Source organism: Sebastes fasciatus, chromosome 5, assembly GCF_043250625.1.
Source record: "Sebastes fasciatus isolate fSebFas1 chromosome 5, fSebFas1.pri, whole genome shotgun sequence".
In the NCBI taxonomy this organism is placed as follows: Eukaryota; Metazoa; Chordata; class Actinopteri; order Perciformes; family Sebastidae; genus Sebastes; species Sebastes fasciatus.
The window spans coordinates 37,847,698-37,874,966 of NC_133799.1; the positions used below are offsets into that span (position 1 = coordinate 37,847,698).

Below are 27,269 nucleotides of genomic sequence, written 5' to 3' on the forward strand. Positions count from 1 at the left end.
TCTCATCTTAAATCCTGGCTGTGGCCCACTTCAGTGCATGTAAACTCACTAAGGGAACAGGGTGCTCTGACCTTTGACCTCCTGACTGATTGAGGTATATTTTCCTGTCAGGTTCATCATAACTCATCATAAGTCTCTGTAGATAAGAGAGCCACAGAAATGACCAGAATATAAGAAGTTGAAAAGTCCGTCGGTTCCAAGTTCTCTGTGTTTTCTCAGTAATGAAATAAAAAGACGTCTGGAGGAGATAAGAGCCTTGCACTCCTCTTCTGTTTTTAAAAATCACTTGTTCCTCTCTGGCCTGGAGGCTGACCAGTACAGGCCGCTGGCCGATCGCAAGACAAAAAAATGACCCTGAACTGGGTGAATTAATCTCTGTGGACGCTGGTGGAGGAATCGCAGGCTTTTTCCGCGTAGCGTTTGGGAAAATTACACCGAGTTGTAAACAAATTTGTCATCTTAATCTGTTTGAGAGGACAGAGGCAGAGAGGCTTCAGACAGGCAATAGGAAGAAAAGCTCTGATAAGTTTAACACAGAGAGTTAACTTCTCTCACAGGAGCACATTATTGTTTTAATACAATATAATCATGACGTTAAGGAACATAAACCCACAGAAAGACACTTTAGCACACTGAGATATGTAGAGAAATAACAAAAGAAGCAAAGCAAATTAATATTTTTGTAATATTATACCTATTCAGTTATTATCCTTTATTTTTGGGCTTTGTGCCATCATATTCTTACAGCACGAAACAGTTCATAGGCTGTTGCTTTTATTGTCTTGTTTTTACATTAAACACACATCACCCTTTTCCATAATTTGTTACTGTAATAATAAAGATGAACTCAGGATTTAATTACTTAATTGACGGATTTTCTTTGCAACATGTTGCATTATGGGACTACAGTGTCTATCAACATGCCACTCAAAAACTGAGCAATGAGCAATTTCAATCTGATATTTTTTCAAACTCTGCTGTATTTGGTCATTTATCACCATGATAGAGGACAAAGACCAACACCTTGGCTCAAAGTGAGCCCAGAGCCCTCAGGGACTCAAAGACACCAGGCTCAATGTGTGGCAACTGTTGTATGCACCACTACATCACATGCACAGAGTGACAGAGAGATGGGAGTCAATAGACCTTCTTCATGCCAGACATTTGGACTTGTGAAAGCACAGGTGGAACTACTAACACTAACCATGGCTCTGTTCCATTTAGTGTCCCCGGAGGCCTCTCAAATGAGTCAGCATGTACAAAACTGAATCACCTTAATGGAATACAGCCTTCGATAATGTCAGTAAGTGGCTGTCTGTCGGTCTGTCTGTCTGTAAATATCGGTCTGTCGGTCTGTCTATAAATATCGGTCGGTCTGCCTGTCTGTCCGTCCGTCCGTCTACAAATATCGGTCTGTCTGTCTGTAAGTATATGTCTGTCTGTCTGTCTATAAATATCAGTCAGTCTGTCTGTAAGTGTCTGTCTGTCCATTAGTGTCTGTCTATAAATATTAGTCTGTCTGTCGGTCTGTCTGTCTGTCTGTCTGTCTGTCTGTCTGTCTGTCTGTCTGTCTGTCTGTCTGTCTGTCTGTCTGTCTGTCTGTCTGTCCGTCTGTCCGTCTGTCTGTCTGTCTATGAGTCAGTCTGTCTGTCTGTCTGTCTGTCTGTGAGTCTGTCTGTCTGTAAGTCTCTGTCTGTCTGTCTGTCCATTAGTGTCTGTCTATAAATATTGGTCTGTCTGTCGGTCTGTCTGTCTGTCTATAAGTCTGTCTGTCTATCTGTCCATGAGTCTGTCTGAGTCTGTAAGTATCTGTCTGTCTGCCTGTCTGTCCATAAGTGTCTGTCTGTAAGTGTCTGTGTGTCTGTCTATGAGTCTGTCTGTCTGTCTGTCTGTCTGTCTGTCTGTCTGTCTAGGGGCCCTGTCTTGCACCCGGTGCAAAGCCTCTAAACTGTCATCACTAGTTTCAGACCGACGCAGTTGTCATTTTCACCCTCAGCTCTCACGTGGTGTCAGTAGCAAATGTACTTGTGCCCATCTGTGCACCCACAACCCCTTTGCCCCTTGCGCTTTACTTTGCTCTGTTTAACTAGCAAAAGTGGAGTTGGACTTTCACCATGCACTTTAGACCATGTGCTATAGACAGTATAAATAGGGCCTAAGAGGTGTCTGTCTATCCATAAGTTCCTGTCCCTCTGTCTGTTGGTTTACCTTTATCCAGGGATCTCTCCAGGGTTCTGGGTTTCTTCCTGACCACACTGAGAACGACAGTCTGACCCGTCTGCTTCATCACCTCCAAAACCTCCTGATTGGTCAGACCGTGGAGGCTGACGCCGTTCAACTGTTGAAAGACAGGAAGAGACAGAGACAGGGAAAAGAGTGAAAGACAGGGCTCACATCAGGTTGGGCTGGAATTTCTCTAAATATTGTGTTACATATTTTATGAAATGTGAAGTGAACATCTGATTAGATATAAAATAGAGGAGTTTGACTTTCTAACAGTAAAAGACATATGTAGGGAAATCTTAATCAGGTTGTTACAGCGAGCAGTCGGTCGTGGACTCGGATGTTTCCGCTGTGATCTGCAGCGCTGCCTGGAACCACATGTTTCACAAACACACCTACTGCATCTGATCCGGCACAGTCAGTGAGTGAGTGAGAGAGAGAGAGAGAGAGAGAGAGAGAGAGAGAGAGAGAGAGAGAGAGAGAGAGAGAGAGAGAGAGAGAGAGAGAGAGAGAGAGAGAGAGAGAGAGAGAGAGAGAGAGAGAGAGAGAGAGAGAGAGAGAGAGAGATTAGTTTAGGCTTTACTGGACCATTAAAAAACAGAGCTGCAAAACACAGAAAATATATGCAAAGTGTCATAAAACTGTTGCATATTGTTATGAAACAACTTCACTCCTGATTTTGTGTGCTGCTTTACGTTAAAAGTCCTACAGCTGCTTCACGGTAAAGGTTCTGTGGCTGCTTCACAGTAAAAGTCCTACAGCTGCTTCACGGTAAAAGTCCTACAGCTGCTTCACAGTAAAAGTCCTACAGCTGCTTCACAGTAAAAGTCCTACAGCTGCTTCACAGTAAAAGTCCTACAGCTGCTTCACAGTAAAAGTCCTACAGCTGCTTCACAGTAAAAGTCCTACAGCTGCTTCACGGTAAAAGTCCTACAGCTGCTTCACAGTAAAAGTCCTACAGCTGCTTCACAGTAAAAGTCCTACAGCTGCTTCACGGTAAAAGTCCTACAGCTGCCTCACAGTTAAGACCATGCAGCTGCTTCACAGTAAAAGCCCTGCAGTTGCTTGAAAATAAAAGCCCAGAAGCAACATCCTCTCGACTCCAGGCAGCTTGAGGCTTTTACTATGAAATTGTACGTACACCACAAACAATGACATTAGACTTAGAATGAAATGCTTAGTGCTAACAAGACAAGTTAAATGTGAGTAGTTTTGTTTGAAAGTGTGTTCAATAAGTTTTACATTGTTTTCCTGTACTACCTAAGCACTTGTGGTATTTTCTGTGTATTTCAAGTGCACTTTACTGTGTTCGAGTGTGCTCTAACTGTTCTGTCCTGTCCTACCTTGGCTGGTCAGGGGGTTGTAGCCGATGATGGAAATGCCGAGGCTCTGGCCGTCATTCTTGGATAGAGGAACCTCATGGATCTCATATCCCTCCAAGTTGGGCTGAAACACAAACACAAGGGTCCATACTGTATATTTCAGCTCAGACTGCACCGTCTACAAAACCAGCAGCATATGAAGCACAAACTTAGTAGTCTGAAATGATTCCTGTGTGATGGTTCTTCTGACTGCTTACCGCCTTGCTGAGCCGGCGTTGGGGGGGTAGGCCCGGAAGGCGGGGGGGTAAGGAGGTGACGGGGGCCGAGTCAGGAGGTGGTGGGGGAGGCGGGGCTATTGACCTCTGACCCCGGGGATCCCTGGCGATCAGCAACGTTACATGACTCCCACACCCCTGTAGCACCTTGACAACCTGGTCGCTGGTGAGGCCGCTGGTGGGCGTCGCCCCGATGCGAAGGATGTAGTCACCTGTGCGGAGACGCCCGTCCTGATTGGAGGAGAGGGGAGGAGGAGCATGAGAGCCAATCAGACGGAAAACATTGGAGAACACTTGAAAATGATAAGAAAGTAACAATATATAGGAATAACTGTCGCAGCAATTTCATCTGTTCAGTATTCATGTTTCTGTAAATGTAAACGGTACATTTTCTAATAGAGGCCACAGGTCTTTATTTACAACTGAGAGAACCAGGATTTTATTTCAAACAGGCTAATACTAGGGCTGTCAAAGTTAACACGATAATAACACATAATCGCAAATTCATTTTAATGCCACTAATTTCTTTAATGCATTAACGCCTTAATTAAGATACTGGCATCATATGAAAATTAAAAACCTAAGGAATCCATTGATACCAAACATGTCATACTAACTTGTCGAGAAGGAGTTTAAATAACGCTCCGTATTTACACTACATTTTGGCGAGGAAAAACTGTCACGGCCATTTTCAAAGGGGGTCCTTTGACCTGAAAATGGGTTCTATGGATAGCCTACCCACAAACTTATGATAATCACATGTGGTTTGGGGCAAGTCATAGTCAAGTCAGCACACTGACATACTGACAGCTGTTGTTGCCTGTTGGGCTGCAGTTTGCCATGTTATGATCGGAGCATATTGTTTTATGCTAAATGCAGTACCTGTGAGGGTTTCTGGACAATATCTGTCATTGTTTTGTTTGTTAATTGATTTCCAATAATAAATATATACATATATTTGCATAGAGCATCATAATTGTTCACTCCCACGTTGATACGAGTATTGAATTCTTGACAAATCTCCCTTTAAGGTACATTTTGAACAGATAAAAACATGTGTGATTAAATTGCAATTAATCATGGACAATCATGCAGTTAATCGCGATTAAATATTTGAATCTATTGACAGCCCTAATTAATAGAGTTCTTTATATCTGTTTTCATTTGAATATCAGCATTTATTTGAAAATGTACAGTAATATAAATTGATTAAGATGCTTCTGTAGTTGTTTTTCTCTATTCATCTTTTCTGCCATTTTTCACATTTTACAGCAAACTAAACTGTCAGCTACAAGCCAAAAGAAATGCAGTCAAAACTGGACTCCTGCTGTGGAGAAGTGGAGGTGTGCAGATGGAAAAAGAAAAGAGCAAATCTGTTCACCAGAGACATCAAAAAGGCTCAAGCTTTGAGTTTTTATATGAACAGACTGACAGGAAGTGTGTTGAAAAGCCGGGTGGTTCAACATGCCTCTGTGTCTGAGCTTTTTTCATTTCCTTGCAGAGAAATTAATCTAGTCCAATTAATCTAATTGATCTAATTAATCCACTTACAAGGCGATAATTCCTCCTTCAGTCCTTTAGTCCTGCTGTCTGTTCTGATGCACTGCTCCTGTTTTAACTGTTATTTATACACAAATCGTCCACTGAGCTTTAATTTCTGCTTTAACAGCACAGGTTTCTGCTGTCGGCTGCTAAACTGATCCACTAGGGCAGCTGCTTGTTTCAGGACTCTCACAGTCAACAATCAGCCAAAGCCAATCAAAAATCACCTGTTGTAGTTTAATAACACCCCTGACATTGTGGTTTGGGTGTATTATTCATTACTATTATGATCTAATACTCATCAGCTGAACTTACCTTGTCAGCCACGCTGTTTGGGAGGAGCGTCCTGACCACCACTCCCGTCGTCCTCCCTCCCACGATGCCGAAGCCCAAACCAGATCCATCGTTCACCAGCTCGATTTCCTCCACGTGACCCCACTGATCCTTCATCATAACAACAGAGGACAAAGACATTCATTCACAGGTTTGACAGGTGGTTGACTCATATGTGTTGACAAAAAGGTATTCTTAAAGCTGAATTCGGTAACTTTGAGCAAATATGATAAAAAGTTATTTTTATAAAACGGTCACTATATCCTTACAGTAGTGCATGAGACAGGTAATCTGAAAAATAAATCATCAATCATTCTTCTGTCTCATCCTAGCGCTGCTTATGGCATTTGCAAGATTTCACCGCGCCGAACGAAACCAACCAATCAGAGCCAAGTGGTCATTAAAGGCAGCTGTCAATCACTGCTCGCGATACTCGCGAACTCCGATCAAACTAGGCAGCGCTGATCAAATATTAATCAATATTCTGTTTCTGTAATGCCTATTTCTCTCCTAAAATGTTTTCAGAAACATATTTTAGTGTACTGTTTAGCTGTAAAATGAGAAAGTTTGCTCCGGACGGTGGTCAGCACTTGGTTTTGGCTCCACTGTTTAGCGGGCTGGTCACAAACTTTCTCATTTTACAGCTAAACAGTACACTACAAGATGTTTCTGAAACATTTGAGGCGAGAAACAGGCATTACAGTAACAGTATCTGAACTATTTTTCGGTGTGGTGAAATCTTGCAAATGCCATTAAGAGCACTAGGAGGAGGGAGAGGAACATGATTTTGTTCACAGATTAACTGTCTCATGTACTACTGTCAGGATATAGTGACAGTTTTATAAAAATATATTTTCATCATATTTGCTCAAACTTACCAACTGCAGCTTTAAAGACCTCAACTACATATTAAAAGAATAAGAAGTTGGTTTGCAATTCCCCAATCACCCAAAACCAAAGTACAACATTTTTTTCTGATTGAGATTTACACTTGCAGAGAATGAAGGTGAACTTTTTAATTTGGAGTGTAATAAAAAAACGGAAACTATTATGCCTAATCCAATTGAGAGGTGCCGGCAAAAAACTGAGCCTCATCAACCTGATGATGGCTGAAACACGTTTGTTTTTTGCCCACAACAAACAAAAAAGACCCTTGATCTGGGAGTCATTGCTGCTCTGCATGTCTAAAAAGTGTCCCAGTTTATAATCAGTTCATTGGCTGTGCTGTGTTTTTCTGTTTTGAGGTTGGTGTTGCTTGCATGGCTACATGTACCGGGGTAGATACATAAAAACATCTCCAGACTGTGGACAGGCGCCAGTATGTGCAGAACTCAGCTGCCAGGGTTCTCACCAGCACCAAGCCCTGGCAGCACATCACCCATACCCTCATCCACATTCACTGGCTGCCGGTCAAGTCCTGTATCTCCTACAAAATCCTTCTCCTCATCTACAAATCCCTCCATGCCATTGCCCCCCCACCCTGTACTTATCATGGATGTATAAAGAGAACTGGATACAGTGTTGGAGGCGGGGCCCCGTTCATTCCTATGAATGTTGCTCAGTGGCAAATGAAGGCAAAATGGCTCAACTTCTGCCACTTTTCACTTTTCCGAGTGGAAAAGTACCCGGAGCGTCCGGCAATTTTCGGCATCCACTAGATCAGGCGCAGTAACGTCCGCTCGGTCACATGGCTCGGTCACGGGGTCACAGCCGTCACGCTGTCGTTACGGCTTACTAACTCTGCCTCCCAGCCCTCCCTCCAGCCTCGGTCTGGGTCTCATTCACATGAAGGGAAGGGAAATAACTCTGGATTCAGCTATTAGTGCATTTGAAAGATGATGAATATGAAATGTGATAATGAAAACAATGACGACTCTATATCTTAATTCTTAAATTTCTTCCTGAAACTGTTAACAGGACCCCTAGGGCACTAACGGAGTTGAGAAAACCTCAATTTATGACCCAAGGCCTGTTTTTCTCTGAGTTACGGGTCAAGGGTCAAATGCCGGGTTTTTCCCTGAAGACTCAGAGAAGCGATGAAGACACCAGGTACATTGAATATACAAAGTAGGTTTTGTGGCCTGCTCCTTGATTTATGACGTGCACCACATTCCTTTCAGAGACCCTGAAATCGGTTTCAGAGCGTTTCAGACCCCTCCTCCTTCTCGGTTGCTCTAATCCACATTGGGTGACTGTTTGATATGCTGATATCTTGTCCCTTCATTTACTGTGTAATAAGCGCACTTCTATATCAACATGTATACGCCTGTCTGTGTGATGTTTGTATACCTACATGTCTCAATAACAAGGTTTATCTGTGTTGTGTGATTGGTTCATTTGTTTTAATTCAATTGATCAAGTTCTATTCAGTGGTTTATGTCCTGAGTGTTTGATATCTTCTGGCAGCAGATGAAGCCCAGACGTCAAATATGGAAAAATTAATTATGGGAAACGAATTAACTAAAATGAATCCTGCAAAAGAAGTTTAACTGAAAGAATCAGTATAATTTGATAACAAGAAGAAGTCAGATAGTTTTCGCGGTGTTCTGCTCTTGGAGCTGTGTCTCTCTGCTTTCCCCCCTCCTTGGGTCTGCAAACCAGGGAAGGAGGGGTATGATAAAGAACATGACCAGGGTCACAGGCTGCTCGCCGTCCTGAGGACCGAAGGCCCAGCACCTCACGCCAGGCTGGCACCCAGCTTACCTGAAAAGAGAACCTGAACCTTCTGACATGCTCCAATATGGCTAAAGAACTCTGAATCCTGCATGCCTGCCATCTCTCTTGCTGCTCTGTTGCCTTGCTGCTATGGCCTGAGGGCTGAAATAGCCAGCTGCTGACACCTGAAGCAGCTCCACTGCAATCCACAACGTGCTGGTGGAACCAGCCGGTGTGAAGAAAAGAGACTTTAAAAAAAGATTTTAAGTCAAGGACATTTTGTCTGAAGAAATGGCACAGAGATGCTGCACCAGACAGAGAGAGACAGAGATGGAAAAATGCAGCTGAAGCAGACCTATTTAACAACCCACAGAGGCAGCGGCGCCTTTTGTAGTTCTTTTCCTAAGTTCTGAATTCTCCTTCTCATCTTTCCTTGACCTCATGACCTCATCCATCAAGGTCAAGGAAAAGTGGTTAGGAAAAGACTTCAGGAAGTACATTTTTGACTTTTCGAACGCAGCCCAGGTCTTGTTGGGCCCAATGGCATCACATGACAGACAAGGAACTTGTAGTACCACCGTTTGGCGAGAACGAAAATTGGCATCAACGACCTGCGCTCTTCCTGGGGGCTTGGTACATATTCCAACTCTTCCTAACTGAATGTGATGTGAACGAGCAGACATTGGATTGTTTCAGTTTTTCCCAACGAAGATGTCCTAACCTACTCTGTGTGTCAGCGAATAGGCAAGGCGACGTGCAGCTTGTTTGAAAAAACACTCGATCTGGCTCTATTTATGCAAATTTATCTCACAATTCCAACGTATTGTCACTGGTCAAAATTGACACTGACAGTTCGCTCGGTTGCTGTATGTAAGGAGGAGGTATCAGCCCTCCTCCACCCCTATATCCCGTCCCAGAATCTGTGATCCTCAGACACGGGTCTGCTCACCACCCCCCAATCCGGCTTGCAGAGTTTTGAGGACAGAGCCTTCAGTGTGGCAGCTCCCACTCTTTGGAACTCTCTGCCAGCAGATATCCGTAATGCTGCATCTATAGATACCTTCAAAAAACTCCTGAAAACCAACCTGTTCACCAAGGCCTCTGGACTGAGTCAACTCTGTTATCCCCGGCAAACATTGCTACTATTATATTCTGTTCTTTGTTTTTGTCTACCTCCATATACCAAAGTTTGGACTTGTTTTTCTGCCTTGTCTGCAGCTGTTGGTAAATGTTTTAATGTGTCAAATGTTTTACATTCAAATCAAAAACTGAAAAATCAATTAGGGCTGTCAAAGTTAACGCGATAATAACGCGTCAACGCAAATCTGTTTAAATGCCACTCTCACTCACTCATCTTCAACCGCTTATCCGGGGTCGGGTTGCTCCAGCCGGCGACCCCAAACTTCCCTTTCCTGGTCCACATTAACCAGCTCCGACTGGGGGATCCCGAGGCGTTCCCAGGCCAGTGTGGAGATATAATCTCTCCACCTAGTCCTGGGTCTTCCCCGTGGCCTCCTCGTCCCTGGAACACCTCCCTAGGGTGACGCCCAGGGGGCATCCATACTAGATGCACGAACCACCTCAGCTGGCTCCTTTCAACGCAAAGGAGCAGCGGCTCTACTCCGAGTCCCTCAGGGATGACTGAGCTTCTCACCCTATCTCTAAGGGAGACGCCAGCCACCCTCCTGAGGAAACCCATTGCGGCCGCTTGTACCCGCGATCTAGTTCTTTCAGTCATAACCTAGCCCTCATGACCATAGGTGAGAGTAGGAAGACCGGTAGATCGAGAGCTTTCAGCTCTCTTTTCGTCACAACGGTGCGGTAAAGTGAATGCAATTACCGCACCGTATCGCAATATCCTTGCGAGAGTGAAGAGCTGGTCCGTTTTTCCAGGACCGGGATGGAATCTGCATTGTTCCTCTTCTATCCGAGGTTTGACTATCGGCCGAACCCTCTTTTCCAGCACCTTGGAGTAGACTACCAGGGAGGCTGAGCAGTGTGATACCCCTGTAATTGGCACACACTCTCTGGTCCCCCTTTTTGAACAGGGGAACCACCACCCCGGTCTGCCACTCCTTAGGCACTGTCACCAACTTCCACGCAATGTTGAAGAGACGTGTCATCCAAGACAGCCCCTCCACACCCAAAGCTTTCAGCATTCCTGGACGGATCTCATAAATCCCTGAGGCCTTGCCACTGTGGAGTTGTTTTGACTTCCTCAGTGACTTCCACAAGGGAAATTAAATGCCACTAATTTCTTTAATGCATTAACGCAACTTGCAGTTTTTAGGTTGTAACAGGCTCAGTTTTAAAGTTAGAGTAAAGATACTTGCACCATATGAAACAAAAAAAAAGGAATTCATTGGTACCAACCATGTCATACTAGCTTGTCGTGAAATAATAGGGCTGTGTCCTGACAAGAATCTGGCGATGCAATACGTATCATGAACAGGGGTTACGATTAAATATATTGCAAAATATTGCGATACTGTAAGTAGGACGATATGTTGCGATTTTTTTTATCTAATTTTAAGAAAACTGTCATAGTAAAACAGAACATGCATAAAATCTGAGTAAAAAAAGTTTTTTATGTAATCAGAACAGTGGGATCTGCATTTGCATTTATCACAGTCCCTGTAACATCCAACATCATAGCACTACTTTGAGAGGGCTCATACACTGAGAGGGCACATCTCTTTGCAAATGAAATAAAGTATTGAATAAAACAGTTACGTTACATTTTGGCGAGGGAAAAACTGTCATGGCCATTTTCAAAGGGGTCCCTTGACCTCTGACCTCCAGATCAGTGAATGTAAATGGGTTCTATGGGTACCCACGAGTCTCCCCTTTACAGACATGCCCGCTTTATGATAATCACATGCAGTTTGGGGCAAGTCATAGTCAAGTCAGCACACTGACACACTGACAGATGTTGTTGCCTGTTGGGCTGCAGTTTGCCATGTTATGATATGAGCATATTGTTTTATGCTAAATGCAGTACCTGTGAGGGTTTCTGGACAATATCTGTCATTGTTTTGTGTTGTTAATTGATTACCAATAATAAATATATACATACATTTGCATAAAGCAGCATATTTGGCAACTCCCATGTTGATAAGAGGATTAAATACTTGACAAATCTCCCTTTAAGGTACATTTTAAACAGATAAGAAAATGTGCGATTAATTTGAAATGAATTGCAATTAAATTGTTTAAACGATTGACAGTCCTAAAACCAACCCGATGAAAGTTAATAAGCTGCATTTCAGGATTTAAAATTGATTTGATTCAAAACATTTTATTTCAGTTACAGCAGAAGGCAGAACAATTTGAGCCAATTATTTCTTTTAGCAGATCAATGCAGTCAAACCAGGATCATTTAAAAACAGATTCATGAATGAATCAAAAGTTACTCTCTAATAAGTTGATGTTTCCTCTTGGTAACTCAGCAGCAGACTCACAGAGCTGCTGGCCGGCTATCTGTCCTGAGGTGAAGGGTCCTTAAACTGAACCTTAGCAGGTAATTACCAGCTCAGAGCATTTCATACCAGCAGCTGATCAATGAGAGGCTTTTCTTTCTTTCTTTCTTTCTGATGTAGCTCTGGTCTCTCATTACAGCTCTGATCTGATAGAGGAGGTCTCCCTCTGTCTAATGAAACAAACCTCCTCAGCTGATCCCAGGACGCTGGAAGAGGCTGTTTGCCTGATAAAGTCGGTTCACGCTGAATGTGTTGAATGTTTTTCTCTCCAGCAGAAGTTCACTCTTTTCACAGGAGACGATCTGTTACTGCAGCTACCTTATTGAGGTAAAGGTGTTGGATTTCTTCTGGTTCTGCATTGACTACACAAGTAAAAACTACATTTGTGTCTATTTCTTTTTAAACCTCTCTGTATTAATTAACTACATAATTAAAATCGATACTAGGATGTAATAAGTGATCCTGCTGTAGAAGTGTAATCGCTGCAAAGCCTGATGACTGGTTAGACTGCGGTTGCTGTGTTAGCGGCTAGCTTCCTGCCTGTGACATACAAACCAAGTACGGCAAGTCTCAGGACCAATTAACAGTCATGTTTCACCTGGAAACACTGTATTGATTTATTACAATATACTGTACATATAGACCTTATCTATGATTCTGTTCTTTATCATTTAAAACAAGCTATATGGCATAAGGCCAAATGATAAGTTGTGCTAATGTTTAAAAGAACCCAGAAATGTCCTGAAGATTTGCTTCTTGGGAACAAAGAAGAGACACTCATTAACGTGCCACTTTTCTGAGGTTAACAAAGCCCTACAAGGGACAAAAACGCTGTGAATTGTCTGAGATTAGGTGAGATAAACAAGTTATTGTGTTAAAAAGGGCCAGTCCACCCATTTTAAACATCAGAAGTAGTTTACCATCGTCAGTCCTCCTCAACCTGGGAAAACTAATGTATAATGTCTTATCAGAATCAGATCACAATCAGGTTTACTTGCCAAGTATGTACTACTAACGAGGAATTTGACTCCAGTTTTATGCAGCTCTCTCAATGTACTTAGACAGAAATAGAAATAACAGTTAGGAACAAGGACAACAAAGCTGGACAAATAAAGGTAACGGATAGACAGGACTGTTATGTACACAAGTAGTGAAAAAATAGGTTTGTATATAAATATTCTATAAATATATATAAAAAACACCAATAACCAACAATAAAATAATAGTCTCACTGCAGCAGAAAATAACTTTTCTTTCTCTCATTCACAGCACCGTCAGGCCACGTCTCTCTCTTCTAACATTACCGCTCGCTCCCTCTCAACTCGCTCGCATGATCTCTCTTTCTCTTTCTCTCGGTCTTTTTTTAAATGAGTCGGGAAGCCGACAGCAGAGCCTAACTTTACTTTTAATATTATCAAACAAAGAAACATGTTCTGCCCTTGTCCTAAAATGGTCCTGAATCGATAGTACTTCCTTGTTTATGAATGAAGGGGTACACGGGTTGAAGCCGTTGAAGCAGCGGTGCTATGTGTGTGTGTGTGTTTCACCACAGGACCTTTTTGGGGGGTAAAAAGGCCCCGTAAAATGTCCCCAGAACTTAATTTAGACCCTGGTCCCTGCAGTCGAAACGCAATGAGTTCCTCAAAAGGTTCTTAATACCGGTGGAAAGTTCCTGCAGTCCAAACGGGGATATTGACTCATTGTTTGATAAGATGGTTTCTGATTTAACTGTATTTTATTTATTGTTTGGCTGTTTGCCTCTTAAAAAAAAAAAACAGAACAAGGAGAAACCTTCTCAACCTTTCACTGATAAGCAAAAATGCATGCTGGGAGAAAGGCCTGTGTAGGACTTTTTAGCAAGCTCTTTGTTTTCATGTATGACACAACCTTGGATTGACAGGAGGCTGGTCATGTCAACGAGATGACTCGGAGGAGTTGGCAGTAAAGTTTATAAACTTTCTCCAGTTGTTCTTTAGTTCATTTCCTCTCAGCTGAGGCACTTTTAAAGGTCCCTTCAGGTTTCTTTAATTACACAATCTGTTATCTTTTATCTCTGTTCTTTCTGCTTTTTGTCATTTTTAGGAGAGCCATAAATAACATAAAAAAGTGCATTCGCTGCCACGCTGTCCTAATCGATGGTGGGAGAAAATTCACTAACTAGACAAAAGCTGTAAAATCATATCTGACTCGTTGATTTATAACCGTCTTTACGAGCGACTTTACAGCGACAAGTTTCCTGTCAGCGTCGAAAGCCACTCCAGCAGGAAGAGGAGTCGAGAGGTGTCGACACATCGGCTGTGATGGCGGGTCAGAGCCGCCTGAATCTGCCCAGCAGAGGAGTCTTGGCTTTGGGAGACGGATAGTTATCCAGGCCAGAAGAACAGCAATAAAATCCCAGCCAGAGTTGTGTTTTTTATGCCCGCGGCTCCATTAAACGTGACCTCGATAGAAACGGGACATGAATAAAACAAAAGCGGGAGGATCGGAGGCCTGGTATGCAGGACGTGGCCCGGATCCAATGAGCTGGGAGGAGGAGGAGGGTAACAAACAAGAGGGGCAGTGTAATTCTGTGTGATAATGACCCGACAATAGAGCAGGGCAGAATCATTACAGCTGAGGCTAACCTGTGATCCTCAGCTCACATTAACAGTCCAGACCTGCATCGCTTTGTCACCACATCGTTTTTCTTACTGGAAGTCTTTTCTTCTGGTTATTTAAATGTCAAAGTTCTCAAACATTTGCATGTCCTCCTCTCATGTATTCAGTCCAATAACTCAGGTATATATGCAGTAACAGGTTCTCTAACTCTGCTCCATCTATACGTAGTGTCGGGGATTCTTCCGTCTGCTTTTTATTAACAACATCTACTGTATGGCTGTCCGTGGAAAAGGATCATTCAGGATTTTCTCTTTATTTCCCATTAAAGGCTCAGGGTTCTGTAATACCTGAATGAATTCTTATGAGAGAAACCTTTTTGTTTTGGTGTTAGAGTCAGAATGACATAAGATTTTGGCAAGGAAAGAAGAAATGGAGCATCTGTTTCCTCAGCATCCACACTTAAGATTATATAGATTATATCTATATATTATAGATTATTTTACCGGCATTCTTTGTATTTTACAAACAGAAATACTAAGGCTGTCAATTGATTCAAATATTTAATTGTGATTAATCGCATGATTGTCCATAGTTAATACAATCATTGTTCATATATGTTAAGGCATTAAGGCAGAACATTGTTTTATGCTCATAATTTATCGTGATCATAATTAATCACGATTAATCGCAAATTATTAACACTTTTTTTATCTGTTCAAAATGTATCTTAAAGGGAGATTTATCAAGTATTTAATCCTCTTATCAACATGGGAGTAGACAAATATGCTGCTTTATGCAAATGTATGTATATATTTATTATTAGAAATCAATTAACAACACAAAACAATGACAGATATTGATCCAGAAACCCTCACAGGTACTGCATTTAACATAAAACAATATACTCAGATCATAACATGGCAAACTGCAGCCCAACAGGCAACAACAGCTGTGAGTGTGTCAGTGTGCTGACTTGACTATGACTTGCCCCAAACTGCATGTGATTATCATAAAGTGGGCATGTCTGTAAAGGGGAGACTCGTGGGTACCCATAGAACCCATTTACATTCACAGATCTGGAGGTCAGAGGTCAAGGGACCCCTTTGAAATTGCCCTGCCAGTTTTTCCTCTCCAAAATTATATTATTTAACGTCCTTCACGTCATTGTAGTATGGCATGGCCAATGGATTCCTTAGGATTTCTAGTTTCATACGATACCAGTATCTTCACTAGCTTATAAGTGAGCCCACTACAACCTAAAAATCACGATCACAAGAAATTATCGCAAGAAACTAGTGGCGGTAACGCGTTATTATCGTGTTAACTTTGACAGCCCTAATACATAACACATTTGCGACTCATTTAGATAGTAACAGATGATAGACCTCTAACTTCCTGTGATCAACACAGCTGATCTCGCAGCACAGCTACTGTCATTGCATTTTCATTCATTTAGTCCGATGATGTCATGATCATAATTTGATCTGCAGCTCAGCAGCTTGTGAATGAGCCGGGATGATAAATGTCATAATCACTCCATTGTTTGACAACAGAAGCAGAGAAATGTATAAATAAAAACAATTAGATGGTGAATTCTGCTGCATTAAAACACAGAGAGCAGAAGGAACCAGTCTCACCTCCTCTCTCTCTCACAAACTACGCAGAAAATACATTTTTGATGTGTACGCATTAAGGCTGTACCTAATGTCTTTTTTTTATATTTGAAGCTTTTAATGAGGTTTTCGAATTAAGCCTTGAATGTGTGTCATCATATTTTTTTTTTATGATATGAGTTAGTCTGGTTACATAAATGTAATTTATGGTGCTGTTAGATTGCTGCTAGACCGCAACATTAATACAGGTGTGTGCCCCACTTTGTGGAAGAGCAAACAGTTTTTTGATCGCAGTGAAAATGTTTTTTTTGAAAAACTAAACGCCAACAAATATGGATTGAAGCAGAATATTTCGTTAGAGAGAAACCTGAATTTTTGAAATGATTACATTTATCTATACTGTATATACATATACACTACATATATACATACTGTATATATACACACATACATATATATACATATACTGCATATACGTACACAAAATAAGCTCTACTGCAGCCAGCTACAATATTAAAATGCATTTTACTGCATTAATAATAATAATCCAACAGTACAATATATACGAATGTAACAATGACAGAGACAATTCTGGCGTGTAATGAATACTTCTTCCACCAGAATCCTCTGAACTCCACGGACCACAGTTTGGGAAACTCAGATTTAATTAAAGCCAATTAAATATCTCACTCACGTCTTCCTCCCTCATTTTCACCTTCCAAATTCACCCCAGGTGAAGTCACCCAAAGATGACCGTCGACCCTTCATCACAGCTCAGATTCAGGTAATTGTGCATTGAGTTTCATAATTACGTCACTTCCTCATTCAGCTCTGTCTCTGCACTCCCTCTCTCCCGCCTCGCTGCCAGGCTTTGACTCTTCCGTCATGTCGACATTCATCGATCGTGCCTCCTCACAGACTTAAATACATATTGTCAGGAGCGATGCTGCAAGTGGAGCACTAACTTGATTTCCTATAGGCTTTAAAGGTCATAAAAATCATCCGAGTCAATGTCAGCAGACTTACTGCTCGTCATAAACAGGAGGTCTCACTCTGATACAGAGGCGTGGCCTCAAAGTGACCTCCAGTTATGATTGACGCCCTCTCTGCAATGCTTGTTTTGAGTGACAGCCAAGCTGCTGGGTGATGTCTGTGTGTGTGTCTGTGTGTGTGTGTGTGTGTGTGTGTGTGTGTGTGTGTGTGTGTGTGTGTGTGTGTGTGTGTGTGTGTGTGTGTGTGTGTGTGTAGCTGGCTGAACACACAGTATAAAGGTGATTTCAGCTCTGCTGGTTTAGGATCAGATCTTAAAAGTAATTTTATAAAGCTCAACAATGAGCAAATGTGCAAACTCAGACTTCAATTTGCATTCACGTTTTGTTCCAAAATGAGAAAAGCTGACGCACAGTTTTACAGCTCAACATACACCAAATAATGGTCATTTAAATTGTACAGCAGGGAGTTTACTAACTCTGACATACATTCTGGAACATATCATTTAAGGGAAATCAAACGCTTAATATTGATTTCTTTTTTTTTTTAAACCCTAAAATGGATGCTAAAGATTTGGGAATTACTTTATTTCACAATCTCAGCGTGTTTTCCTGTTTCTCTCAAACAACTGACCATAAAACGTTACTATCAGAAGAGCAGCTTCCATCTGGAGTTATACTGCATCTTACCTTCCACATTTAAGAATCTGCTGCTAGCACAGCTGAGTGAGCTAACCGTCTCTGTAGCGACACAATACCATAAAAGGTTTAGAATTTAGACAAACAAATTAGCACTAGCTTTTAAAGGGTGGGTCCACTATTTGTTTGTTTTAGGTCTTTATACCATTCTGTAGATTCACAGTGCTGTTCCTTATATATTAAAATCCAAACATATACATTTTGGTCAAAGTACGTATGTTCTTGTGTCAAAATGCTATTTTCTCAAGCCCTTCTAAAAACTTTTTCCCACGTGACCTGATGTAGGGTTCTACATTATGATGCTCCACATGTGTATACATACAGACGTAGGCAAAGTTGTTGGTAACGTTCCGTTAAAGAGAGAAAAACCCACAATGGTCACTGAAATAACTTGAAACTGACAAAAGTAATAATAAATAAAAATTTACTGAAAATGAACTAATGAAAATCAGATATTGTTTTTGAATTGTGGTTCAACAGAATCATTTTAAAAAACAAACTAATGAAACTGGCCAGGACAAAAATGATGGTACCCCTAGAAAAGATGTAAAATAATGTGACCATAGGGACATATTAAACTAAGGTGTGTCCTGTAATTAGCATCACAGGTATCTTCAAACTTGTAATCAGTCAGTCTGCCTATTTAAAGGGTGAAAAGTAGTCACTGTGCTGTTTGGCATCATGGTGTGTACCACACTGAACATGGACCACAGAAAGCTAAGGAGAGAGTTGTCTCAGGAGATCAGAAAGAACATTATAGACCTTCATGTTAAAGGTAAAGGCTATAAGACCATCTCCAAGCAGCTTGATGTTCCTGTGACTACAGCTGCACATATTATTCAGAAGTTTAAGGTCCATGGGACTGTAGCCTACCTCCCGGGACGTGGCCGCAAGGGGAAAATTGATGACATATTGAAGAGACGGATAATACGAATGGTAACCAAAGAGCCCAGAACAACTTCCAAAGAGATTAGCGGTGAACTCCAAGGTCAAGGTACATCAGTGTCAGATCGCACCATCCGTCACTGTTTGAGCCAAAGTGGACTTAATGGAAGATAACCGAGGAGGACACCAAATCATAAAAAGGCGAGACTGGAATTTTCCAAAATGCATATTGACAAGCCACAAAGCTTCTGGGAGAATGTCCTTTGGACAGATGAGACAAAACTGGAGCTTTTTGGCAAGTCACATCAGCTCTATGTTCACAGACGCAAAAATGAAGCATCCAAAGAAAAGAACACTGTACCTAATGTGAAACATGGAGGAGGCTCGGTTATGTTATGGGGCTGCTTTGTTGCATCTGGCACAGGGTGTCTTGAATCTGTGCAGGGTGCAATGAAATCTCAAGACTATCAAGGCATTCTGGAGCGAAATGTGCTGCCCAGTGTCAGAAAGCTTGGTCTCAGTTGCAGGTCATGGATCCTCAAACAGGATAATGACCCAAAACACAGCTAAAAACACCCAAGAATGGCTAAGAACAAAACATTGGACTATTCTGAAGTGGCCTTCTATGAGCCCTGATCTAAATCCTATTGAACATCTGTGGAAGGAGCTGAAACATGCAGTCTGGAGAAGGCACCCTTCAAACCTGAGACAGCTGGAGCAGTTTGCTCACGAGGAGTGTGCCAACATACCTGTCAACAGGTGCAGAAGTCTCATTGAGTTACAGAAATCACTTGATTGCAGTGATTGCCTCAAAAGGTTGTGCAACAAAATATTAAGTTAATGTTACCATAATTTTTGTCTAGGCCAGTTTCATTAGTTTGTTTTTTTAAATGATTCTGCTGAACCATAATTCAAAAACAATATCTGATTTTCATTAGTTCATTTTCAGTGAATTTTTATTTATTATTACTTTTGTCAGTTTCAAGTTATTTCAGTGACCATTGTGGGTTTTTCTCTCTTTAACGGAACGTTACCAACAACTTTGCCTACGTCTGTATATCCTTATCCATAGTCAGCGTATATTACCTACAGTAACTTAGATTGCAGTCGTCATTTTCATCCCCTTCCGGTCCAGTGAAAACAATGTATCTCCAAAAGTGTTGCTTCTGAATGTTTGTGATAAACTTTAAGCCGTTAGCTGCGCGCCGCTGGCTCAGCTATCGCCATGTTGAGAACCGTGTGGAGGCAATAGAAATGCTCTAAATTCCGTATAGAGAACCCTTAAAGGACCAGTTGACCAAATCACCCAGTGGAAACTGTCCTTAATAACCATGAAACTGTTTTTGGAAAGACAAATAAAATTGCATTTACACTTTTTGCACTGAGGTGACACAGTCGACCTTTTGGGATGACCTTCAGACTTTTCTTACCGTGTTGATGGCGGTGGTAGGTTGTGATGATGATGATGTGTTGAGTGGGTGGTCTCTGGCCACCACCAGCTCCACCGTCTCTCCGGGCTGCTGCAGGAGGCTCAGGGCCTGCTGCTGACTGATGCCCGGCTCCAGAGGACAGCCGTTTATCACCAGGATCTGGTCCCTCTCCTGGAGACGCCCGTCCCTGCAGCCACAACACATCAGTCAAGACTTTTCAATAACATGATACAGATAAAAGTCTTCTGCAGAAATGTAAACAAAATGACTGATATTTACTTTTATTAGCAGCTACACAGCTAGTTGGTTAGCTTTTAGTAATCCACTTATTAGTTTCTATGTTGGGAAGCTACAAACCACTCAGCTGGTTAAATACGGCAGCTGTTAGATGCTAAAACAACACAATGTACACTGTATTCAAGTTCTGCTTATTGGTTTGAATATTTCAAAATTAAATCAGAAAGATAAACAATGTTTTTGCATGTTTTAACCCATTTACGATAAATCATGTTATATTACAATTCAAAGTAGGGCACAACTTTTAATTATTTTTATATAAAAATAGCCATTTGAAAGATCACTAATTGCATTATTAAAAGGTATAATATTTAACCGTTGTCGGTTGCTGTTTAAAAACACACAGCAAATCAAAGTTGGCCCCTTCCCCTGCAGTGACGGCTGAGCGAGCTATAGAGTGAATGAAGAGAGGGAGCGGCTTTAGCGAGAACAAAGTAGTTAATCAGAAAGAAATAAAACCTTATTTTCTGCTTGTTTCACAGCGGTTACATTCTAAAACACAAATAGACACTGTAGGAGCAACAGTTAAGTTTGTTAATATAATATCATTTTTGAGTGTTGCACCCTCCATAGGGACAGATAAATGGGACTCTGCAACAAGGTAAACTGGACTCTAAATCAACTGTCTACCTTTTGTTTTCATATTAAGTGTATTTTGCAATAAATTCTAAGCTACAGTGAACGGTAATACTCTCCCTGGATTTCTTTTGGGAAGAAGGCTGCGAGCCTGACACACACTGCATGTGGTAAAAAACAACAGGAAAGTGGAATAGTGGTTAAAGGAAAAACCCAAACTGATGTTTTCTGCCATTACAGACACAAACAAAAGGCCACACACCTCCGCACAACTCTGTGGGAAGGTGCTGAGTTGCTGGATTTTGAATGAATGCAGCAGAAGGGCAGGCTTCATCCTGTCCTCTGCAGCTAAGAGCTGCTCTCGGGCACGGGGGGGGGCGGGGGGGGGACATGGTGTCTGGAGCACATGCACATAAGAACACACAACCCGTTCTCATCTGTGAAATACGGCCGCTTTGTATCTGACAGAGCTAAAGATGGACTTGTGCCTCGGTATCAGACACCGAGGGGTGTGACAAAGCAATGATATTCGGTGACCTGAACAGGCTGCACACCCTGCACGCTGTTATTGGCTGGGGGTTACATCCCCACATTGAGCCCAAAGGCTCTTTGCTGACAAAATAAGAAGAAAAGAGGAAAATACGGGCAGAGGACAGGGTCTCTGCAGAAACAGACACCACCAAGTGATGATTGAGAGGGATTATTTTTGTATCATCTAAACATTGTTTGTAAGGAAATTCTTGCATATTATACCTTTAACAATGACTTAAAAAGCCATGACAACTTAAATATACAGTAGTCTGAGAACGTGAGTTTCTCCACCTCTAAAGATGTCATATAAAGTCAGCCGTATCTAATTAACGTTCATTTTGTTAATTAACTACAAAATGAAAGTCTCGGTTGTCGTCTGGCTGTACCATTTATGTTACAAAACAGGCAGCTATTGTGTCATCAGATCATTTGGAAATCATGTAGAATTAAGTTTGTGTTTAGGCTTGATACACATTAATCTGTGTTTAATACTATGCAGACCAGTGGTACAGGCCTGGGGTTTGAAGGTGTTGGCCAGGAATATTGCAGTTACATGTATTCCTCAAACCATTCAGCCCTGCTGCCAATGCTTTTTTATATATATTTTTCCTACCTTCCAGGCAGTTTATTTCAGTGTGCTATGAAAAAGACTTTATCAAAGTTATCTTACTGTCGCGTGGAAATGTTTTTAAATCAATCATTCTAATTTTGGCAGAAATAATAGCAAACATGTTTATTCAATGTGGGTGATGTGAATTAATTGTGCTCAAGTGAAAGGAACTATAGGTACTATTCTTTAAATTGCTAAATCGCACTAAAGTTTCATTTACACATTTAAAAAGGGACTGTTTGTAACTTCTTACACGTATAAATCATTCCGGGTCGGTGTCCCAAGATGTGTAATAAATGGACTAAAACACCTGGAAGATTCTTTAAGCATGACTTCATGTTAATCGTAGGGAAATTTAAGCTGTAACAGTGAACCTGTGTGCAATGCCTCCGGGCTGGATGTGTTTGACGAAGACGCCCTGACTGCTGCTTCCTGCAGGATTCAGACCGACCACGCTGAAGCCCAGACCTCCAGACAGAGGCCGAGTCAGCTGACACACCTCTGTGTGACGACCCTGCACACGAACACACACAGACACAAACACAGGTATTTAATGTATTAATATACAGTATGCATGCTGTGCGTCCTGCAGGTGCGTTTCTGTAGCTCCACCCACCTTGGCGGCGGCGAAGATCCATTTCTGCAGGAGAAGGTCAGACGAGGGCGGAGTCTGATGGACAGGCGGAGACGAGCCATTGGCCAGGAGGGAGGAGGCAGACAGGGGGGGCGGGGCCGAGCTGTTGGATGGATTAACTGCGCTCATGATCAGCTGACCCTTTTTGGAGAAGCTGAACTCACTGCAGGCATCAGGCGGCATACTGCTCAGCTACAGACAGGAGGAGGAGCAGAGAGAGAAAGAGGAGGAGGAGGAGAAGAATAAGTAAGAAGGAGGGGAAGGGGATGAGAAGAAAGAGAAAGAGGAGGAGGAGGAAAAAGGGAAAGAGGATGAGGAGGAGGAGGAAAAAGCGGTGGAGACAGGGAAAGGGAAAGAGAGGAGGAGGAAGAAGAGGAGAAGAAAGAAGAGGAGGAGGAAGAGTACAAAGGGCAGGAAAAGAAGGAAGAGGAGAAAGAGGTGGAGGTGGAAAAGGAAGAAGAGGAGGAGGAGGCAGAGAAGAAAGAGGAGGAGAAAGGGAAAGAGGAGGAGGAGGAGGAGGAGAAGAAGAAGAAGGAAGAGGAGGAGATAAGGAAAGAGAAAGCAGGAGGAAGAGTAGAAAGAGGAGGAGAAGAAGGACGAGGAAGAGGAGGAGGAGAAAGGATGAAAAGAAGGAAGAGGAGAAGAAAGAGGAGAAAGAGGTGGAGAAAGAGAAGAAGACACATTACATAAAAGTATGAATGAGCTTGTGTTTGTTGGTACCGATCAATAGGAGTGTGTTCACATGAACACTACTACCCTGAGGCCTGTACTATGAAGCCAGTTCAACATACCCAGGGTTTCTTCTCAGACCAGATTCTCTGGCTTCACTAACCCTAACAACCAAGATCCCGCTAAGCGGTCCTACGACGGTGGTTATCAACTTGGTAAATCAACCCAGGGTTTCTCTATCTGGCTAGGTGTGTGTTCACATGAAAGGGGTGGCGTTTAGGGATGTCACGAGAACCGATACTTCGGTACCAACATTCTAAAAATGTGACGGAACTCGTTTTCTTCGTTACCAAAGGTACCGAACGATGCCTGTAATGGTCATTTGGTACCAGAGCGGAGGTACTGGAGATGCGATTCTTCCACATGTAATGGGGGCAGTATACGCTTACAAGTGTTCTCATCTGCCTCGCAATGAAGGAAGAAGAAGAACGCCGTAACAGCACAGAAAAAAAGAACAACACGAGACGTGAAAGATGGCAGCTGCTGCAGCTCCACCTCCGCCTCAACTCGTTGAGAAAACAAATAGCAAGAGTCGGGTATGGAAGTACTTTGCGTTCGAGGCGGATTTACAAGGAGTAATAATAGATTCGCAAAAAGCAGTATGCGTTGCAGTAACGGTGTCGTCCTACTTTTCTTTCCAAAGGAGGAAATACTTCCAATTTAGCAAAGCACCTCAAAGACATCCAGACAATATAGTTGGTTTTAAATACTTGAGGGCTACATGCCACTGGTCTGTTTTACAATGTTAATAGACGTTTCTTTTTATTTATTACTTAAAGGCTACATTCCTCTGTTTTTTGTAATGTTCAAATGTTTGAATAAAGGAGTGCGTGTTGAATTACATGGGATTTATTGATTTTTTTACCGTGGTATCGAATTGGTATCGAGAATCGTGTAAATTCACTGGTATTGGTATCAACTACTAGATTCCTGGTACCATGACATCCCTAGTGGCGTTTGCAGCATATGACCAATCACAGACATGGTCAAGTCTACTGACTTGCAGATAGACCGGCAGAGCGCCACATTTTACAAACAAAGAGCAAACTATATTAGACAAATACGAAGAAGTTAAACACATAATCCAGACTAGAAGTAACACAGTTGAAGCTGGCAAATTGCTGGTAAATTAACAGATTCAGTCCTCCGGTGCTCCTAACGGCATCTGCAAGATTTCACAGACCGGAGGAAAACAAGCAATCAGAGCTGATCTGGAGTCTGCCGTTCAGCTGCCGTCTATGAGAGTCGGCTGTCAATCGTGAACTCCGATCAAACGGTCAAACTAGGCAGCGCTGATCAAATATGAATCAATATTCTGTTACTGTAATGCCTATTTCTCTCCTCAAATGTTTTCAGAATCATCTTGTAGTGTACTGTTTAGCTGTAAAATTAGAAAGTTTGTGACCCGGCAGCCATGTTGAGATCTGCTGAGAAAATACCAAGCACCGCCCACCAGCTGGAGCACAGCCAATAGGCAACGCTCAATAGGAACTCTCTCTGAAATGACCTGTGATTGGTCAAAGTCTCTCGTCACAATTTTTTTAAAGCCTGAAAACAGGGCCCCCAAAAAGCTAGAACTGTGTGTGCTACACAAAACGTCATTTTCATCGCCATTCATTGTAACGTTAGTAGGGTAATTTCTTTAATCTCTCGTCCCAAATTCATCCCAAAATTAATTTTCATCCTCCCCGATCCTATTTCCAACGGCCCCGGGACGACGGGACATCCTTAAGCTTGAGCCCTGGGAGGCGGGGTTAAAGGAAATACTACTGTGCCTGTTCTACGGGCCCAATGGATCCGGAAGATCGCTGGAAGATACGGTTCATTTTATACTCGGAAGTCAAGCTTTTTTGGCTTCATGCGCCACTGAGCAACTTTCAAAGGCTTGATCAGGAGACCTCCTCTAACGCTGTATCCAGTTCTCTTTATACATCCATGATGTGAACAGGTTCAGTGAGAATCACTAAGGACAACAGTGTAAAGACAGAGGTTTTATTACCAAACACAAAAACAAAGAGTCAACTCTGATGAAGATGGAGAGATAGAGACAGAAGAGAGAGACAGACAGAAAGGAAAGAGAGACGCTCTATATGCAAGGACGTTGTCGACAAAAAAGAAAGACATGGAGTAAAAAAAAATAAAAAATGAAGCGGCGAGGCCGGGGGGTAAGTGGGGAGGAGAGAGGAGAAAAGGAAAATCAATAGATTCCTCTGCAGGCTCTCTCTCTCTGAACAGGTAATGTATTAATGACCTTTACACTCACATTGTGGAAACTTATCAGTCTGCGGCTTATTTAGGCCAGGCTGACGGAGCAGGATCCCGAGCCATTTCATCAATACCGCCTCGACAAGGCCGTTACTCAAACCAAGACACTAGATATTAAAGCTTGATAGATCCGCAGAGAGCCGGGGGGGAGGGAGGGAGGGAAAATAAATAAAGAAAGAGAGAGAAGTCCCTGCTTCATATACCCTCCGTCGGCTACCAGCCGACGCTTTCATAGACTCGGCTCTGACCTTCGCAGCACTTAGAATATGAAGCCCAGTGTCAGTTATTGCCATTATCTTAATTTGGCCTGCAGATTGTTTATTGTAAAGGCTCCACGTCAGTACGAGCTGGAGCTGAATACAGATGGGGATGCAGAGGGGGATTCAATGTCCCCGCTCAGCCCCACTGACAGGTCACACTGTTGGACAGGAGGCGGCAGTGTACTGATACCTGATAGGCTGTCAACACCTGGGGCGGAGTCACATCAGATGGGAAACATTCATTAGTCTGCAGAGCTGCTGCAACTTTAGACTGTAGATACAGCTGCTTATTATACACTAATGTACATTATAGGGTGTGAGAAGAAACACCCGCTGATACAATAACAACCTCAGTGGAAATACTCAGTCTTTGTTCACAAGGACGCTTTAGACATCTTTGAAGCCATACAACACTTCATTACTTTGTTTTCATTCATTGACTTGTTTCATTTTGTTGTCTGATATTTTGTTTGTTGTGATATGATAATCCTGTATGAAGATATTAATTATTAGTGTTTAATGCCTACTAATGTATACATAGCGAAGGAGAATACTATTAGAGTGAAAGGCGTTTCTAATATTTTGTCCACCTCATTTAGATCTTCCATAACAGGTTTTTGAGTTCTTACTTTGATTTCCAAAATATATATCAACCCGCATCATATAACACTTCAAACATGAACAAAGAAAGCTCCTCTGATAATGAACAAAACAACAACATCTACTGTATGTGTTAACATCTTGATCATTTAATCTATGTACGTAAGGTATAGATCTACTGTGGACGAAAGAGAAACACATACGACACGTTTAGAATAATATGGAGCAAATACATAAAACACACTCACATTGAGAGACATATTCACTGACTAAAAGTCCAGGTAAAGCAAAAATAAATATGTGTTCTGAGTTTGTCACACCACAGAAAAATGTGTAATTAACCACCAAGCCAAATTTGAATGATTAAAAAAAATCGCCAAGCATATCAAATTAGGTTGCTCCACCTCGCACGTGCATGCACGCACACTACACACTGCAGAAGAGTTAGTTTATGCCAGATGGCCAGTACACCACTGCTAGCAAACTGTAGGCTGTGGTAAGTAAGTGTAACTCACGATTGAGTGTGAGAACCACTGATGCTCTGAGCTTATATGGTGTTAGGGGAGGGGTTATGCTAATGACGCTCCAGTGCGTCATCGAGCCATGATTTCAGGCCATTTCAGGTTCGCCCCAAATAACTCCACAATTCAGTACTATATATAGTTCAGTCTTTTATGTTTTCAGCACTTATTTTCTAACATGTATAACGTGTTCAGAAACAAAT

The 27,269-nt window shown here is 42.1% G+C and overlaps 1 protein-coding gene across 6 annotated transcripts in view; it reads right to left on the reverse strand.

Moving 5' to 3' along the window:
- Positions 1-27,269, reverse strand: part of patj (PATJ crumbs cell polarity complex component) — a 200,292-nt gene that overhangs the window by 168,147 nt on the left and 4,876 nt on the right. For all 6 annotated transcript variants that reach the window (XM_074636625.1, XM_074636621.1, XM_074636626.1 and 3 more), the window contains 8 exons: positions 22,674-22,883; positions 22,432-22,571; positions 20,044-20,230; positions 5,678-5,806; positions 3,803-4,051; positions 3,567-3,669; positions 2,539-2,627; positions 2,209-2,338 (listed from right to left, as the gene is read on the reverse strand). In XM_074636625.1, the coding sequence (XP_074492726.1) occupies positions 2,209-2,338; positions 2,539-2,627; positions 3,567-3,669; positions 3,803-4,051; positions 5,678-5,806; positions 20,044-20,230; positions 22,432-22,571; positions 22,674-22,883 (1,237 nt within the window). The remainder of the gene's footprint in view (positions 1-2,208; positions 2,339-2,538; positions 2,628-3,566; positions 3,670-3,802; positions 4,052-5,677; positions 5,807-20,043; positions 20,231-22,431; positions 22,572-22,673; positions 22,884-27,269) is intronic.